Source organism: Mizuhopecten yessoensis, unplaced genomic scaffold (genome assembly GCF_002113885.1).
Source record: "Mizuhopecten yessoensis strain PY_sf001 unplaced genomic scaffold, ASM211388v2 scaffold2091, whole genome shotgun sequence".
NCBI classification, from domain to species: domain Eukaryota; kingdom Metazoa; phylum Mollusca; class Bivalvia; order Pectinida; family Pectinidae; genus Mizuhopecten; species Mizuhopecten yessoensis.
Window position 1 is genome coordinate 1,420,832 of NW_018404373.1, and position 19,065 is coordinate 1,439,896.

The following is a 19,065-nucleotide window of genomic DNA, read 5'->3' on the forward strand; positions in this document are numbered from 1 at the left end:
AATCAATACAAGTTTCAGACGTCCTGTAACAGTACCAACAAATCAGTGGGTTCCACTGCTATAGTGATGCTGATTAATCAATACAAGTTTCAGACGTCCTGTAACAGTACAAGACCATAGTGTCTTCCCTATGGCACGATATGTTTCCGACAAACCAGCACTACGTCGTCAGTCTATCATTACAATCAAAATGAAGTGCAACACAGCACACGTAAACATGTCGCCTAAGTTTTAACGTACACATTTTCAACTAAAATCATATGGATGGCTGAGAAATGTCCACCGAATATATACTACATTTGTATGTGTTGTCAATAATATGTGTGCGCCTTCTTTCACCAGTACGTACAACATCACCAGTATTATCGAAAACAATACCAGACTCCCATACCAGTCTGTCACTATAATCAATACACGCGTTTCTAAAAACGTGGTCACTAGGCAGGGTAGTTACAGTCAAATGGAAATAGGTGCTAAGAGAAGTGCTACTTGCGCTAACCCTGAAATGTTAGTAGTCCGTCTTTTCGTATTGCAGAGTTATCTGCTCTTGTGAGCAGGTATTGATTTTTACATAATTAGTTTGTGTGAGAAAATTACAACGTTTTCTCAAAAAGTTATGACGTTACTCTCACAAATAAATGACGTAACAATCAATACCTGCTCACAAGAGCAGATAACTCTGCAATACGAAAAGACGGAATAGAGAAATGAAAAAATCTTCCTCTGTCAGTTTAACACCCGTTGGTGTTCTGTTGTCGAGAATTCATAACATTAACCAATGCTCGTTGTTTCGTAACAAAATTAGTGTTATCATAAATAGTTCACACCAGAAATGGGGATAAATGTTAGAAAAATGAAACGGAATAGTACAAGCTCACCACACCTGCAGCTGCTAGTTACATCATACATGATGTAGCTGCTAGTGACGTCATACAAGATGTAGCTGCTAGTGACGTCATACAAGATGTGACAATGATAACATACCACAGTTAGCTGTTTCTCCTTCGTCAGTTCCGTCCTCACAATCGCTGTTTCCGTCACATAGAAACGATGGCGGTATGCATTTCTTCTTATCACACAGGAATTGGCTTTCTGGACATCTCACTGTTACTGGGCCTGAACGAAAAACAACAACAGCTTACCAAAGTTTACAACATGCCATGCCTGAACGAAAATCAACAGCTTACCAAAATTTACAAAATGCCATATTGCTTGTCCATCACCCTGGCTACCTAAAATAAGTATCAACATATAGTGAAGCGTCATAGATGACGACAGTGCAGATTCTTATTAATAGGAGTGACCTGGTCCTTGTTCAGCACACGAAGAATTTACTTGTAGAAAACAGCAAAAAGTGGCAATAATATATGATAATACAAGGAAATATCAGATACAATTTTTCTTCAACACCCTCCACTGGGATGACAAATCTATTTGATAACAGGTTTTGAGTTAACTTAAAAAGAAATAAGCAACTGAAATATTAATATTGCTAGGTCTGCTTATTAATTAAGAAAAATACTGTAATTAAAAACAATCTTTACATACGTGAAATAAATAGTGTTTGTATCGCCATCGTTCAAAGGACAAAGAGTTTGTATGCATATATATTTTTAAACAAATCTCTGACTAAATTTGGTCAATAGGAAGTAACGCTGAGAAGAGCCGATAAGAAGATATCTAATATACATATGTTTTAATATATATAATATTTTACACGTAGCTTATTCAAATTTCACAAGGCTTGGAATACCAATCTCATATTGTCGGAAACGTTATCAATTTAATCAATTATTCATCCGTAGTCCGAAATATTCTGATAATTCCCTCGGACTAGAATATTCAGATTTTTTTCGTTTTTCCCACTTGGTGATCTTACTTTTAACTTCCTGTTACACAAAACCACCAGAAAGGGGAACGCTTAAACCTTTTCATAACCGACATCATCTACACGGAATCTGGCGATGATATTTCTTTAGGCATAATTTAATACAAGGTTAGGAATATTGGGCAGTTTTTGTTGTAGGATACAATGTGCTATCGCCAAACTCCACGTTTACGCTTAACTCCAACTTCTAAATTCGACTTCTTATCTCGAGCGTGAGACGTACCTTTTCTCATGAAAGATTTTATACGTAAAGTCGAGCGCTCGAGATAATTAATAAAGAACAGGAGTTTGTGCATGTCCTAAACGTAGCACCGTAAAAATGTTATGTGCTTGGGCGAGAACTACTCACAGTTTCGCTCGTCAGAACTGTCCGGACAATCGGGGATTTCATCACACTTGAACTGGGCACCAATACATGTTCCATCTGCACACGTGAACTGGTCCGCTGAACAACCTGTTGATGAGTACAAACGTGACAGAATTCCAAATAGTAACTTCTTGGTAGTTGTTTGTAAAATACCTCAATAGTCTTAACTTATAACAGTACATGTTAACCTTAGAGTAACTGTAAGTTTCAAAATAAACTGTCTGAAAGAAGGACGTTTTTTAATTAATAAATTCTTGAAGGATTGAATCTTGCTTTGGTCGATTTCATGGTGTGATGAATTCAGTTGGTCATGAAAACAAATTTTATGAACTGCGTAGCGTTTAGATATCAATTGTTTTGACGCGTCCTCGCGGAAAAATAATGTCTATACGCGGTGCGCAGGCTCAGCTGCGAGTCTCCGGCAGCCATCATTTTACTAGCTCGAAGTGGAGAGCCGCAAATCGTGGTTCAACATCTTCTGGAATGTGAAGCTGCAGTAATTGAATGTCGAATTAGACAGGAAACAAGACGTGGCTTGAAAGGACGAATCAATTTGATATGGCAGTGGACTGTTCGACTGCATTTCATATATGACGTGGCCACATGAATGTTATTCACGTTGACTGATAAAAGGCAAAATGGGTAGCTGGAGGGAGAATTTCTAGGGCAGTGCATGACTTGTCACTACCGCTAACAACCGTGAGCTGATGATATTTTGTTGAATTTCTTGTGTAGCTTCAATAGAAATGTAAAATCTCATACAAAAAAGTATTTTCTTTGTTTTCAAATGTCAATAGTTATCTCCCTTCGCAAAATTTGAAAATATGTATTCATACGCACAGGCATGTTAATCTGATCAAATTCATCGGCAAATGAAACAGGTTACATTTGGTAGTTGAACTGAGTCGAACTTGAGTAGAAATTGAAATATGAAGTGTTATAAAACTCCGATATATAGAAACAAAATACAGGGACATGTCTCATTCAAACGGCGGTCGTACGGTAACACATGCATGTCCCTGTGTAAAAGGGTTCGGATAATGTTAAAATCTCCTCACATATAAAACGCAGGTGAGCAGAAAATATATAATCACTGACAAAGGAGCACGATACTAAGATGCCCCCATACCCTATATAATACATATATATACGGACAATGGGGGCACGTGCCAACGGTGTCATGGTTAAAATAGGATAATTATTTGGAGTAGCCTCCCCTTACCTGGGCGAGGTGTGGTGGGTGCTGGGGTGACAGGTTGAGGTGGTATAACTATTATTGTTTTATTAAGCTCGTCTATCTGTTTCTTTATTCCTATAAGGTCGATTTCTAAAACTTCCACTCGGTTACAACAGCGAGTCATATTCGTTATAAGCGTCTGGAAAATAAAGACGAAATTATATTACAACAATTTAATATGATAGGAAGTACAAATTTTCAAGTGGAAATCAATATTATATCAAAGTTGTATTATGTCTAAATTATATGAATAGGAGTTCAAGTTATCCCCTTATCTTGGCACATTAAAGTAACCATAAAAAGGCGTTCAGTAATTTAAGAAAATATCGTTCATGCTCATTTACATCTGTTGTTTTCATTATGGATTAAGTAAACTTTTTCATATATTTCTTAATCAATGATTTACCTGTATGGTTCTTTCAAGTTCTTTTATCCTCTCTGAAATATAAAATCGTTGAAGAATTATATTTGAAGCAGCTCTCTAAATAATATGTAAACACTTACAACTTAAAATCATAAATCAAGCGTATAGAAATTTGGAAGAGTAAATACGTACCCATATCTACGTTTGTTCCATCCCTTCCGTTCTGCCCGTCTCTTCCATCCGATCCATCTTGGCCATTTATCCCATCAACGCCGTCCCGTCCTGGTTCTCCAGAAAAGCCGGGTCTTCCATCATTTCCGGGGGGTCCTGGAGGTCCGAATGGTCCTGGAGGTCCGGCGGGTCCAACGGGTCCCGCTTCTCCTTTTTCTCCTTGTAACCCTGCTGCACCAATGGGTCCCCTAGCCCCATCTAATCCCGAGGCCCCGGGTAAACCCATTTCACCTGCAGGTCCTCTTTCACCTGCATCTCCCTTTCGGCCGGTGCGACCTGATTGATAAATGATTCAGTTAAAGGCTCAAAAAAGAGTTTCATGACTTTGCATGTTATCATGCAAAATAGCTAACAAAATAAGTTACTACACAAGGACACACCCAACTTACCATCAAGTCCTCTCTCCCCCGTCAGTCCTATTCCGCCATTAAGCCCGTCCCGCCCAGGACTACCCCTGGCTCCCCTCTCTCCCTTCTGTCCAGCTGGACCCTGGGGACCAACATCACCGGGTTCTCCTTTTACGGGCTAAAGTTAAAAAAATACCAATTAATTTTAAAGTTTTATTTCTGTGCTTAATCTTTAAAATAGCAGCTATTTCCATACAGCAAGAAACGTAATCGTACATTATGCAAATCCAGTAATAATGGCTAATATTTTAAATAATTTGAGAAATGTGAATACTTAATAATCGCGTTGGCTCTGTTGCCAGTTAATAAACAAAATGTACCACTACTCACAATTCCACTACTTCCACCGCCAGATCCGGGAAGTCCCGGGGGTCCCGGGGGTCCCCGTGGTCCTTGTACTCCGGGGAGTCCCGTTTCTCCAGTAGGACCGGGCTCCCCGTCTTGGCCGTCCCGTCCTCTTGGACCGACCTCGCCTCTCCGTCCTATTAAACCATTGGCCCCAGGGAGACCGTCAGCTCCACTTAAACCTGGAACGCCTAACAACCAGAACAGAACGAGTTATATTAGACAACCATCATAAAAATGATGCATTCTGCTTGGGCCTTGGGTTCGAACAAAATTCTAATCGAAACTGTAATTAAATCTTATGGTATGGAAGAACTTCATTCATTTTTAAAATCACAAAACGCTTTCTTGAGTTTTATGTTGATAAAGTCTGAAAAGATGGAGGCTTAGGTAAAAATTAATATTAAGAAGAGCTATTTGGACTGATTATCTCACCTGGGTCACCTTTCCTTCCTGAACGTCCAGCAGGTCCTGGTGGTCCCTGTATCCCGTCGGCCCCTTTTGGTCCACGTTGCCCGGCACGACCATCTCGCCCCTGAGGTCCGGTTCTGCCTGGTAATCCCGGCTCTCCGCGCTCTCCCTTAGTACCATTTCCTGTTATAACTGTCGTCTGTATGTGTCGAAAGAAATTACAAAACTCATGTAGTAGATTTGAAATTGAATTCAAAATTGCACACGAACGATGAGTTATCAGTATCTTTTCTTTTAAGTTTAAGTGTATTTGTCAATTTGGTCTTAAATACAGGTCTACAAAAGCCAGTCATGCTGGCCAACTTCAAAGGTTGGTAATTATTTGTGCATGGTGAATCATAGAAAACCAACGTAGGCATGGACAGTTTTAATATAATGTGTTGGAACGCGGGACGTATCATGTCTGGTGCCCCGTATCTAATCGAGTGTCTACAAAGGCGTGATATCTACTTGTGTGGAATATCGGAACACTGGTTCAGAGAGCACAATACATGTACTTCATTCTTTGACTATTTTGTCAAAGTTGATTACAGTGTTATAGCTAAGCCGGATTTTGAAGCTGATCAATTCAGATAAAGATGTAATATTAGAGGTAGTGTAGCACTCCCTTTTAAAAATACTCTACATGAGATTGAAGCAATAGATATAGATAACCCTAGAATTGTGGCTGCGGAAATCACTCTCTCCAATGATGATACGTTTTTTGTTTCTCTGTTTACATGCCAGCGTCGTCCAGATCCTTAGAAATCTTAGTAGATTGTTTGGACTGTCTGTATGACATTTTTCAGAAATATTTGCAATTGCATGGCATTGTCACCAGATAACCTATACTTAAAGCTGTGTCGTTGATTAGACTTTAAATGACATCCACCACGAGACACAATTCTCAGCCAATCATCACTCGACAATACGCTGTTCCAGTTATTAAACAAATTTGTGCAGACTGTCGATAACGCGGAAATTTTAAATTTTAAATATAATTTGTAAGTTAAAAAAAGTGAAAGGCGGAGAAAACGTAAGTATAAGCATTAAACTGTTTTTGTATGGCATTCATGGCCTATTTGAATGACACATCTTTGCCATCAAACAAATCATAAGGCCCTGGCGCATTCAAATAGATCATAAATGCCATACAAAAACAGTCCAATGCTCAAATATATACAGAATCCGGATTAGAAAGGGTTAAGTAATGGCAGGGTGTTATATTACACTGTTAAACTGACCGTACTTGTTGATCGCCGTTCTAAGGTTGTTATATGACACTGTTAAACTTACCGTACTTGTTGATCGCCGTTCTAAGGTTGTTATATGACACTGTTAAACTTACCGTACTTGTTGATCGCCGTTCTAAGGTAGTTATATGACACTGTTAAACTTACCGTACTTGTTGATCGCCGTTCTAAGGTAGTTAAATGACACTGTTAAACTTACCGTACTTGTTGATCGCCGTTCTAAGGTAGTTAAATGACACTGTTAAACTTACCGTACTTGTTGATCGCCGTTCTAAGGTAGTTAAACTTACCGTACTTGTTGATCGCCGTTCTAAGGTAGTTAAACTTACCGTACTTGTTGATCGCCGTTCTAAGGTTGTTACTCTCTCAGTTAAATTGTGAAATTGTTGACAGTCAAAACATTCTGAAAATAGTGAGACAAACATTATATAGATACATAAATGTATATGTACCTTCACTGTTAGGTTCCAGAGCCGGAGGAATTTGAGATGGAATCAACAACACATAAACAGTAGGACTACTTACATGTAAGACAAGTTAACAATCTTATTTGTTACACCTCAAGTGAATTTCTAGCTATTTGATTGGTCGGGAGCAAATTAAACAAAAATCTCTGTCACCCTTCGAAAATACATTGGTTTTAAGGGGCGCGGGTGATATTGCCATGAGACAGTAAAAAATATCACATGCGCGAAAAATGTGCGTTCACCGCTTTGTTTCCCCACCGTGATGGTCACAAGAACGTTTGACGGCAACTGCCAATTTTATCAAGCGCCGGTGCGATAGCGATTGTAAACAGCAGACTATAAACAAACAAGATGTCATTATCGAGGTTTGCTGCCGTTTCTGAGTTACAAAGACTCGCCGAGGGTGACAATGGGTTTTCTCGGGTTGATAATATTCACTGTCACCTGCTAATGAATGTCATATTTATATAGTAAATAGGTAGTTTGTAATAGATTCAGAACAGTTGCTGTAAAGAGTTAACATTATATACGTATTTATTTATTTATTTTGTTGAGTTTGTGAAGCCAGCAGCATTGAAGGATAAGACGTATTATTGATCAACTATGTACTTTTGTTGAGATGAATATGTGATTATATAGACCCAAGAAAGTGAGAATAACCGAGAAAACGTCGAGGTCAATATCAGTTCGTCTCTATCAATATCATTCTCTTAGGTCCATGTAACCATATATATACCGAAGTAAAAGTGGTTTTTTTATATATATATGTTATTAAGTAATGTTTTAATTGTAAAAAAATGGAATGTATGAAAATTTTCAGGAGAAAATTAAATTTGAAATGACGTCAAAAAGTGAATTCACCTGTTGTTTCTAAAAAAGGTAACGCCAAGTCAATATTCACAAATCACCGAAGATGACCTCCACATGATTATGATCTAACCAATGAGGCTTTAGAGGGAAGGTGTGTCGTGTTATACAGTATAGCGTTGATGCATTGTGTATTGATATGTGTATCTTATACATATACTTACTGCTATCACATTTAGGGCCCTCCCATCCTGGACAACATACTTTTTTGGTGAAAGGTTGAAGTTTGGTAAACCATCTATGATTCTGTCTGAAAACGTGAGTAAATTTGGGGTTTATTACGGTAAAGACGGCAAAATCACGAACTAAAATCATCAACTAAAATAAAACGTTAAACACAGCGCTAATGACGCATTCACATATTTGGAACAAATTGAACCAAGCATTAATCATTTAGATATTGGAGCATGGCTATATCATAGATATATCATAAAACAAAGTGCCAATAATTTAGACAACGATGCAGTCATATTTAAGATATCGTTAATCACTGGTGCATGTCAAATCATAATGGGTGAATTTCAATTTTCATATAAATACATGTATATATATTGCTTGTTATTTGGTTAAAGTATTATTTGTTTTTATACATTTATTTCATGTAAATTAAAGGTCATACTAAGAAGATAAATTGTTAGTATATTTTATTTCAGAGTTATTCCCCTTCCTACACTGTTCTGGTGAGAGTTTTAACATTAGATTGCAGTTTTGTTCCAGCGAAAAATGATGTGAATGCCTATTAATACAAAAGTAGAGGTTAATAAAAGTAAAAAGGTCTATTCTAGCGAGAGTGAAAGTGGATAATGGCGAGAAGGGCTATTCCAGCGCGAGTGGAATTGGATTATGGTGAGAAGGTCGATCTATTCTAGCAAGAGTGAAAAGTGATTATGGCAAGGATGGATGGTTAGAAGGTCTAATCTGGCAAGAGTGGAAGTGGATGAAGGCGTGAAAGTCAATTCTAGCAAAAGTTGATGTGGATAATGGCGTGAAAGTCTATTCTAGCGAGGGCGGAAGTGAATAATGACTAGATGGTCTAGCAAGACTGGAAGTGGATAATGGCGGGAAAGTCTATTCTAGCGAGAGTGGAAATGGATTTTGGCGAGAAAGTCTTTTCAAGCGAGAGTGGAAATAAATTTTGGCGAAAAAGTCTATTCTAGCGGGGGCGGAAGTGGATAATGGAAAGAAAGTCTATTTTAGCGAGAGTGGAAGTGGATTATGGCGGAAAAGAATATTCTAGCATGAGCGGAAATGGATAATGGCGAGAAGGTTGATTCTGGCGAAAGCGGAATGGATTACGATAAGAGAGTATGTTTTGTGAGAAAAACTGTCTTCGCGAGAGTGGAACTGGTGATAGCGAGCATTTATAAATACAGACAGCCATGTAAGAGAGACTACGTAATTATCTTAAGCTGACGACTTTAATACTTCATTGTCAGTGAAGTCCCTCCTTTTATAAGCATTTATAAGCCTTAAAGATGTTTTACAATTATTTTCAATAAGCTGTTTTAACAGAAGAGAACAAACGAATTTGTGTTAGTAAATTAATTAATTAAAAATCTATGAAAGCATGCTAAGAAAACATTTTCATTCATACTGGTGTTCATATTAGGAAAGAAACATGCAAAAATGAAAATAGTGAATAAAGAATCATATTGACCAATGCATTTGCCTAATTATGACGTGAAAAAAATAATACACTATCAATAATAAAAAAATATACTCAGCAGATTGTGTTATATCAAAATAAATGTTTGGTCAATAGGATCACATCTTAACAAATGAAAATCAAAATGAGAGAAAAAATGGAAGACTTCTAAATAATGTAATTCTAAATAAGGAAAAAAGAACCATTATGAAAGACTTTCAAAAACAAAAAGTGAACTAAGGCAGAACTATTTCTATACATCCTGCTAACGAGCTAAGGCTGAACTATTTCTATACATCCTGCTAACGAGCTAAGGCTGATCTTAGGAGTAACGTCATACTTACGGGTCCCAGCACCACTTGCTTTTATATTCTGTGAAAGTATTAGTACACTCCCTGAAATAAAGCATGCCATATCTTAGGTATACGTCATCATCTTCATCGTCAGCAGTTGAAACAGACACCTGTTGTTTGTAACATTGTTCGTGAAAAAGACCGTACCCAAAGTATTTTAGTTAAATATCTGTTTAAATACACAGAATCGGGAGTGTATGACCATCCAGTGGTCAAATCGTAAGATTAAGAAATCAAAACTTCCTCTTGATCATTAGCTAACGACCTTTACTCTTATTTAAGTAGTTTTTAATGACAAATCTTGGATAAAGCTAAAAATGCAACAACTAGGTGTCTGTTATGTAAATCATCCAGTTATATAAATTCATTATTGGTGCTCAGCAAACAGCAATACATAATGTAGACAGGTGCCTGTGAGTGAACGGTAATACATAATGTAGACAGGTGCCTGTGAGTGAACGGTAATACATAATATAGACAGGTGCCTGTGGTGATACAAAACAGTGTTACATCTTCATTCCAAAGCGCACTACATTCCTCCATTTCACGTCGTTCTTTCAATAAATCTGACACATTGCATACTGTTTTCTTCAAGACGTGCTTAAAATTAAATATTAGTAAGTCTAAATTCTTCTTTCAATTTGTCATTTTCTCTTCAACATAAAAACCATGTATGAAAAGAGACGTCGAGTACATGGAATTAAGTGAACTTATAAACTTACAACCCGGCAAAGATCTGTAGTACATCATACAATATATATTGTGGACCAGAATGGGTTATGATACTTTATTACATGTATACATTTATATTTCATAACAAAGGGAACGGGGCTCTAGTTTCACAATCGTTCCTATAAGATTTCTTTTTATCATTGGAAACCATTGATGAAATCAGGGAATTAGATAAACTATCTAAGTTCGTGATAAGATTAAGGATTTGTTTCTTCTTAACCCAACAATGGTCTCCATTGGTTGTTGGGGTGGGGGTGAGGGATAGTGAGTAGACGTTTGCGTAACTTGGGTCTGTTATGTTACAAACGGGCGATAACAGATACCAGTGAGGCCTTCCAACACGATTCCTTTCCGGATCAGAGCAATCGGTCTGACCATCAGTGCGCTATACCGACACGTTGGCCTCTGTGACGTCTAGCGAGTCAGTGCTTTGGCCTTTGTTACGTCTGGCAAGTCAGGGCTCCGTCCTATGTTTACGCGTTACACGAGCTTACACTATCAATGCAAACAATGCTGTATTTCTCGTTCTACCGTAATCGTGTTGGTTGATAGTATGGCGTAGCCAAGCGATTTCATAGTGATCAAGATGGGTTCGTGTTAGTCTGAAGTTCAAACAAGGAAGCTTACCTGATAGGTGAAGGTGTACTGTATAATGTTGAGAATGTGCCAGTCCATCGGAGTCCGTAATGATAACATAAATAAACCGGGTTACGTTGTAAGTAATAAAGTGACCCAAAGGTTATATCAACTCTTCTTAATTAAAATATACGAAACATTTTTATAACAATTTATAGAGGCAGATCGTGTGGCGTTGATGGTGATTGAGAGTAAATTGAGTAGACCCAATACTCAATTCCGTCAAATAATAGACTTTTCAGAAATAAACAGCCAATAAGCCAACATTTTAAGACAACAACAAAAAGTGAAAATTTGATACCCATCGTCAAAACTGGCATTTTCCGACAATTATGGTGTAAGAAAGCATGGGGTTAGTCAAGAGGAACTATCGACCTTCAGCGATTCTTCAACTGCATATTATTCTCTTGACAAATTTACAGATATACAGAGAAAACAAGTTCACAACAGTCTGCGAGTTCCAATATCCTGTTTACATGTACATGCAATATTCTAGTGATAAACCCCCCAATGAAAGTTTAAGAAGAGCACAATACTAAAGGGGATCATCAGCACAATAAGAAACAAACAGAGTAAGTTTACAGAAGGATGAAGTAAAGGTTTGGCTTGGTTTGGTTGTTTTTTTTTGCCGTCCTTGCAACAGGTCATTTAAGGACGTGCCTCCACGTGTGTTGTGTATGTGTGTATGTGTGTATGTATGCTGGAGGCAAGGTATGTTGGTGTTATTGCCTCCTTGTGATAGCGCGGATCTGATGCCGACTTTAAAGTGCTATCTAACTGAAATACCATGCCGAAGGCACCCAGCACAGCATTCCGCTCGGTTACATTATACTGACAATGGGTGAACCAAATGTTGCCATAACCCTAAATGCTGAACGTTAAGGAGAGAATAACAACTTCAATTTTTAAGGACTTTGGTATGTCCCGGCCTGAGAACAGAACCCATTGCCTTCCTCACCTGGGCGAACACTAAACATTAAAGCCCAAAGTGAGATGTTGCCAAACAAGGCTTTAGGAAATGAAAGATTGTTAGAATTAGAAAGAAATATAAAGATCCCAAATGTTGGAATGGGTACAGGAGAATTATTTTGGTCGCTTTTTTGTCCCAAAGTAAAGGTCACAAAACAAATCCTCAATTCTGCAGGGTGTTCCCGCATTAGCTGCATCTTACGATACATGCAGTTGGTATCAGCAAGTGTATTCTTTTCTCATTCCCCGAACTGCAGGGGTGCTTCCACTGTGTAAAAGGTTCAGCAAGCCTATCATCCAGCCCGTAGACACGTTACAGAGACGGACAGTTCAGCCTATCATCCAACCCGTAGACACGTTGCAGAGACGGACAGTTCAGCCTATCATCCAATACGTAGACACGTTACAGAGACGGACAGTTCAGCCTATCATCCAACCCGTAGACACGTTACAGAGACGGACAGTTCAGCCTATCATCCAATACGTAGACACGTTACAGAGACGGACAGTTCAGCCTATCATTGAAACTTCACTACGAATTGTACGTTGGCTTCATTTCATAGATGTTTCGGTCAAAAAAATATATTTTTTAAATACCCTCGATGGAGTCGACAACATCATCAATTATATGTTAAGGGCATCTTAAAATAGTCCAGGAAACAAAACGCCGGTGGAGCATCCGAGTGGAGGAATTTTCATTATTTTAAAGAATTTCCATAAAACCGACATCTGTCAAGATATTGACAGAAAAACACTACAGGAATCCTTGCCTTATCACACGAATAATTATATAAGTGCTCAAGACTGATGAGGCTGTGGTTTTTGTCGATATAATTCACAGGAACATCGTCTGTTGTCGGAACTCTTCACCAGGAGGAGGAATAGAGCAACGGCTATTGATAGAAGTGACCCGGATGACTCAACATTTCCATGTGTACAGTTTAAGTATTTTAACTGTATAACAAATAATTGAAAATGTCCAGTTTGTCCTGATAAATCTCGTTTTTTACGTACACTATATTGATAAACATATTAGCAAACGTTTCTTGTGTCTTTGCCTGTTCTTAAAATAGAAAAACCATCATGACTACGTACTGAAATAACAAAGTACAGATTTGCCACGTCGTAAATGGTATAAAAACGCAAAGATATTCACACAAAAAACAAAACGCTACCCGAGTGACATCTTTACCCGACGTCAGTACAATGTGTTCTGGTGGAAAACTGTGCTGGGTACGTTATCCATGGTATTTCAATGAGGTAGCTTATGACCTTAGTTGTAAATAGGCCGCTAACCCAAATAAACAAAACAAACAAAAAACTCACGAAACAACTATTTTCGTTTCTCTTTTATAACTATTGCACAACACATATTTTACCCGTTTCGAAATCTGCATGCTTTTGATCTCTGAAGACAATCCACGGTTCTGTCCACAGCCTATTGTGTGGCCGAGCTGACGGTTCTGTCCACAGCCTTTTGTGTGGCCGAGCTGACAGTTTTGTCCACAAACTATTGTGTGGCCGAGCTGACGGTTCTGTCCACAGCCTTAAGTGGAGCCTAGCTTATTGATTTGAAATTCATCCATTCTGCTTACTTTTGATAATCAGATTTCGAAGTTATTAGGTAAAAAAAACACCATAATTATAATTTAGTTCGGTATTTAAGAAAGTGGGGAAAATATCAGTTCCTACACACTCCGTTTTAATGAACTTTTACCAAAAAATATCAGGTTTAGGTAAAATTGTGAAGTTGCAGTCGACGAGTGTTCAACAACCCAATCTAATCTAATTATATAATAAAAATTATTTGCTGACAGAGTAGCTCTAACGGTGAGGAAGCTATATCGGTGTCTCATGAGACTAGATAGCGGCTGTCTCTGGCCCATTTGTCAGGGGGCGTAACATTGGGGATGAACCGGGCCCCCCGATAACGATCTAACACGTCCCGTCTCGTGATCGACACAAATATTAAACTATGGAATCACGCAAGGATACGCTTTCTACACATACAACCATTGTAATTATTCGTACACGACAAAGACTTGTTCTGGACGGTCATCAGGCAACTTGCAACGTTTGTCATTAAAAATAAGGCATGTCAACTTAACCGCATTCAGAATAACAAAATGTCAAAGTTCCCATTGGGATGTTTTTGAAACTTTTTATCATGAAGCTATTTCATAAATTCCTTAGAAATGCCAATACTTTTTGTGCTAACTGCATATTTGTGTATAGAAACAATAAGATATAACGACCGACTTTAAAGCTAGTTTGATAACTCTGAAGAGTCATGTGAGGGGTCCATATAACCACATATTCACCAAAATAAAAGTCCTTAATTGTTATTTTAGAATATAAAAATGTTTTAATTATCAAACAAGATATGGCTAATTAATATTGTTCGGAGAAAAGAACTGAAATGACGTCATAAAGAGATTATTAACCTGATGTCTCTAAAAATAGAACACCGATTCAATATTATACAATTATGGAGTTCAGGTGAGGTCTATCCCTGATTTACGGACCTGGTCTTAACAATATTCACAAAATAGCATACACACAAATTTAATTTCAGATTCAATTCATGTGATATTTGATTTCAAGTAAACATATACATTATGATGTAGTTTAAAAATGAAACATTAGAAAGCGTATTCCTGGAATGACTGTAGCCAATATCAAACAATTTATGAGAAAATTTGTAGTCAGCTTAAAAGTACAAATCCAATGTTCATAGTCATACGATGAACTTCTCAATACAGGAATGAACACACTTTCCCGCTATTATATACAACTATCGCTAGATTTTATTTAGAATATGCAAACACGGTATTGTACCCATTCAAGCTAAGCATAATAATATATTGGAACGGGTCCAGAGAATGGCAAACAAGCAAATACCGAAATTTAGGAATCCGTAATTTTCGGACAGCTTTGTCATAAGAGATGGGATAAAAGGTGGAAAAGACAAGATTTAGGGAGACATCAAGTCGAGGATAGGGACGACGTGTGGCTAAGGTTAAAGCCACACATTACATCTGTTAATTTGTACCTGCCGAGTGACCTAGTTACGAGGTACCTGTTACGACTGATACCTGACACTTACCCAAACCAAATCGTCCGAACAGAATTCCTTATATTTATAAACGCCATTACACACCCTTCTTAATGTATGCAATCCTATAAATATTCACTAACAATACGTTTATTGTCATATTTAACAGTATGTCTCTAGTTATAAATATATTGCTATTTTTGTAGAATTATGAAAGAATACAAGCTGAGACGAAAATACTTTCTATCCTATAAGTATACGTTTGAATAAAATTACGCTAAACGGTTAACAAGTTTTACACCTCTGTTTTGTTACAAATGTACCTATGTAATATACATGCACCTTGTCCTGTTTTATCGCTTGTTACTTCTTTTTATAAACAGTACACCTAGACCTGTTTTGTCGGGTTTTTTCTCTCTCAAAAAGAATAACACCTTTTTTTCTCTCTCTCAAAAAGCAGTACACCTAGGCTTGTTTTGTCGGGTTTTTCTCTCTCTCAAAAAGCAGTACATCTGGGCCTGTTTTGTCGCCTGCTTTCCGAAACAGTTCACCTAGACCTGTTTTGTCGGTTTTTTCACTCTCAAAAAGAATAACACCTTTTTTCTCTCTCTCTCGAAAAGCAGTACACCTAGGCTTGTTTTGTCGGTTTTTTTTTTCTCTCTCAAAAAGCAGTACATCTGGGCCTGTTTTGTCGCCTGCTTTCCGAAACAGTTCACCTAGACCTGTTTTGTCGGGTTTTTTTCTCTCTCAAAAAGCAGTACATCTGGGCCTGTTTTGTCGCCTGCTTTCCGAAACAGTTCACCTAGACCTGTTTTGTCGGGTTTTTTTCTCTCTCAAAAAGCAGTACATCTGGGCCTGTTTTGTCGCCTGCTTTCCGAAACAGTTCACCTAGACCTGTTTTGTCGGGTTTTTTTCTCTCTCAAAAAGCAGTACATCTGGGCCTGTTTTGTCGCCTGCTTTCCGAAACAGTTCACCTAGACCTGTTTTGTCGGGGTTTTTTCTCTCTCAAAAAGCAGTACACCTAGGCTTGTTTTGTCGGGTTTTTCTCTCTCTCAAAAAGCAGTACATCTGGGCCTGTTTTGTCGCCTGCTTTCCGAAACAGTTCACCTAGACCTGTTTTGTCGGGTTTTTTTCTCTCTCAAAAAGCAGTACATCTGGGCCTGTTTTGTCGCCTGCTTTCCGAAACAGTTCACCTAGACCTGTTTTGTCGGGGTTTTTTCTCTCTCAAAAAGCAGTACACCTAGGCTTGTTTTGTCGGGTTTTTCTCTCTCTCAAAAAGCAGTACATCTGGGCCTGTTTTGTCGCCTGCTTTCCGAAACAGTTCACCTAGACCTGTTTTGTCGGGTTTTTTTCTCTCTCAAAAAGCAGTACATCTGGGCCTGTTTTGTCGCCTGCTTTCCGAAACAGTTCACCTAGACCTGTTTTGTCGGGGTTTTTTTCTCTCTCAAAAAGCAGTACCCCTAGGCCTGTTTTACCGGGTTTTCTTTCTCTCTCAAAAAGCAGTACATCTGGGCCTGTTTTGTCGCCTGCTTTCCGAAACAGTACACCTAGACCTGTTTTGTCGGGTTTTTTCTCTCTCAAAAAGAATAACACCTTTTTTTCTCTCTCTCAAAAAGCAGTACACCTAGGCTTGTTTTGTCGGGTTTTTTTCTCTCTCAAAAAGCAGTACATCTGGGCCTGTTTTGTCGCCTGCTTTCCGAAACAGTTCACCTAGACCTGTTTTGTCGGGGTTTTTTTCTCTCTCAAAAAGCAGTACCCCTAGGCCTGTTTTACCGGGTTTTCTTTCTCTCTCAAAAAGCAGTACATCTGGGCCTGTTTTGTCGCCTGCTTTCCGAAACAGTTCACCTAGACCTGTTTTGTCGGGTTTTTTTCTCTCTCAAAAAGCAGTACACCTAGGTCTGGTTTGTCGCCAGCGTGTAATAGGAACTACACACCTACATTTTGCTGTCGTCGGTATTTATAATAAACAGCATACCTAGTTTTTGACCGACTTAATGAAGTGTCACTGTTAGAGTGTTAAATGACCTATGCTTTTATGGAACTTATTTCTATGAGTTAAACATTTAGTAATTGATATCCAAAAACTGCACAGCTATATTTAAAGCCCAATGCACAAGTTTGTTTAGTTATAGTTCAAATGTTTTAATATTGTTCCATTTTAATCACTTCCGAACATTCGTTAATCCACGGACTTAGATAGCCTAATCTGATTCCATGGTTAATTTGTTACGGTACTATGTCTCAGATGAATTTTCCAGTAGAGAAACATGCCGTCAGAAGGCATTAATCGTCAAATCGCCATGTTTGTTTCTACAAATTGAATCATTGAATAGCATCCAACTATCATCTGTCTCTCGTGTAAAGTCAATTCAAAAATGCATTACTCAAAACGAGGCAGCACGACGTGGTGTACGAGATTTACGCGAGATATCTGTTGAACCCCGCGATCTTCCTTTGGTCATGCTGTTTCTCTTTATCTCCATAACGTGTAGTACATCACATACATACGATTTATCGCGTGAAAACATCGATAAGGAATTATCGTGTGTCCATAAAATACAAGTGCCAGTCTTATCCCAAAGTTTAGTAATAGCGTCCGTTATATCAAAAAACACTTCCGTCCAGTTTAATGTTGTTTATGGAGAAACAAACACTTTTCCTGTCAGCCTAAATCTAATCTGTGTGTACCATCATGCATCATCTGTTTTAGGAGGCTTTTTGTATTTATTTGTATTTATTTGTATTCATATAAAGTATAGGATAAGATTTATATTTTTGCATTTACTCGAAACTTATTTCAAGTACGTCGATTGTATTCGGGGTGGGGGAAGATGGGGTGCTTCTGCTCTCAAGCCAATTATTGAATAAAAAGGAGGAAACCGAATAAAAGTTAAAGAAATAATACAATGACGTAGCATGGAATTGTAATGTCGTATTTTATTTACATATTAATATGCCTGGACACATCTACAATGCATAAGGGCATCTCAACCACCTTTCGAAAAATCTAGATAAGCTCAGTTCATTATTATTACGTAGGTAAGGGTTGAGGTGGGGCATTCTGATGAGTATTGGGTTTATTACAATTAACATCAATAGATTTAACCGAATGAAAGTTCAAGGCAAACTCGATGATGTTTAATTGATAAATCATTGATGTCAACCATTTTTTTTAAAGACAAGAACGTACACCACACGTAGACGGTGTATACATGTACATGTGCTGTCATTGATTACAGCAAGTCGTATAGGTTTCAGACATAAAAAATCTAAATAAACACAAAGCTGATAGTAAGAGATAACTTTGCTTTAAAGATTATCAAAGAACTAATCTGATAGCAAAGCCAGTGAATTGTACCGTTACACTGCCGAGCAATTCACTTCAGCCAAATAATTACTCCGGGATCACAAGCATGTAGGACCAGTCAACTCGTATAAAGGCGACGCTCACAGGGACTTGCTTCTGTCGTGACAAAGGTGCCGGGAAGATACATATAGGTGATAGTGAAAGCGCAACTCTTGGATTTCGAAGATGTGTACAGTGAGGATTATTTGGGAATTGGCGAATACATCTGAATATTTGTTTAAGTTTCACATCTGTCGTATAAGTACGCAATGCCTTACAATAACATTGAAGCACACTCACTCTACATTTCTGGGTCATCGAAATGCTTGAAATTCTGCAACATCTGCAGGTCTGAGAGGAGAGCACAGCTGCACCGCTTGGTCATTACCCGCCAAGAGTTTTTAAACAGCGAAAAAAAAGCCTTTAACACACATTTGTCTACTTCAATCTTTG

General features: G+C 38.1%; 1 protein-coding gene across 5 annotated transcripts in view; it reads right to left on the reverse strand.

Moving 5' to 3' along the window:
* LOC110445172 (collagen alpha-1(II) chain-like) overlaps positions 1 to 19,065 on the reverse strand; it is a 91,664-nt gene that overhangs the window by 42,377 nt on the left and 30,222 nt on the right. For 4 of the 5 annotated variants that reach the window (XM_021489633.1, XM_021489632.1, XM_021489634.1 and 1 more), the window contains exons 2-8: positions 9,866 to 9,916; positions 8,041 to 8,126; positions 6,872 to 6,945; positions 5,275 to 5,449; positions 4,825 to 5,030; positions 4,477 to 4,612; positions 4,255 to 4,363 (exon numbers count right to left, since the gene is read on the reverse strand). In XM_021489633.1, the coding sequence (XP_021345308.1) occupies positions 4,255 to 4,363; positions 4,477 to 4,612; positions 4,825 to 5,030; positions 5,275 to 5,449; positions 6,872 to 6,945; positions 8,041 to 8,126; positions 9,866 to 9,916 (837 nt within the window). Of the gene's footprint in view, positions 1 to 764; positions 1,117 to 2,237; positions 2,343 to 3,477; positions 3,632 to 3,898; positions 3,931 to 4,048; positions 4,364 to 4,476; positions 4,613 to 4,824; positions 5,031 to 5,274; positions 5,450 to 6,871; positions 6,946 to 8,040; positions 8,127 to 9,865; positions 9,917 to 19,065 lie in introns of those variants that run through there. The other variant, XM_021489635.1, reaches the window with a different exon arrangement.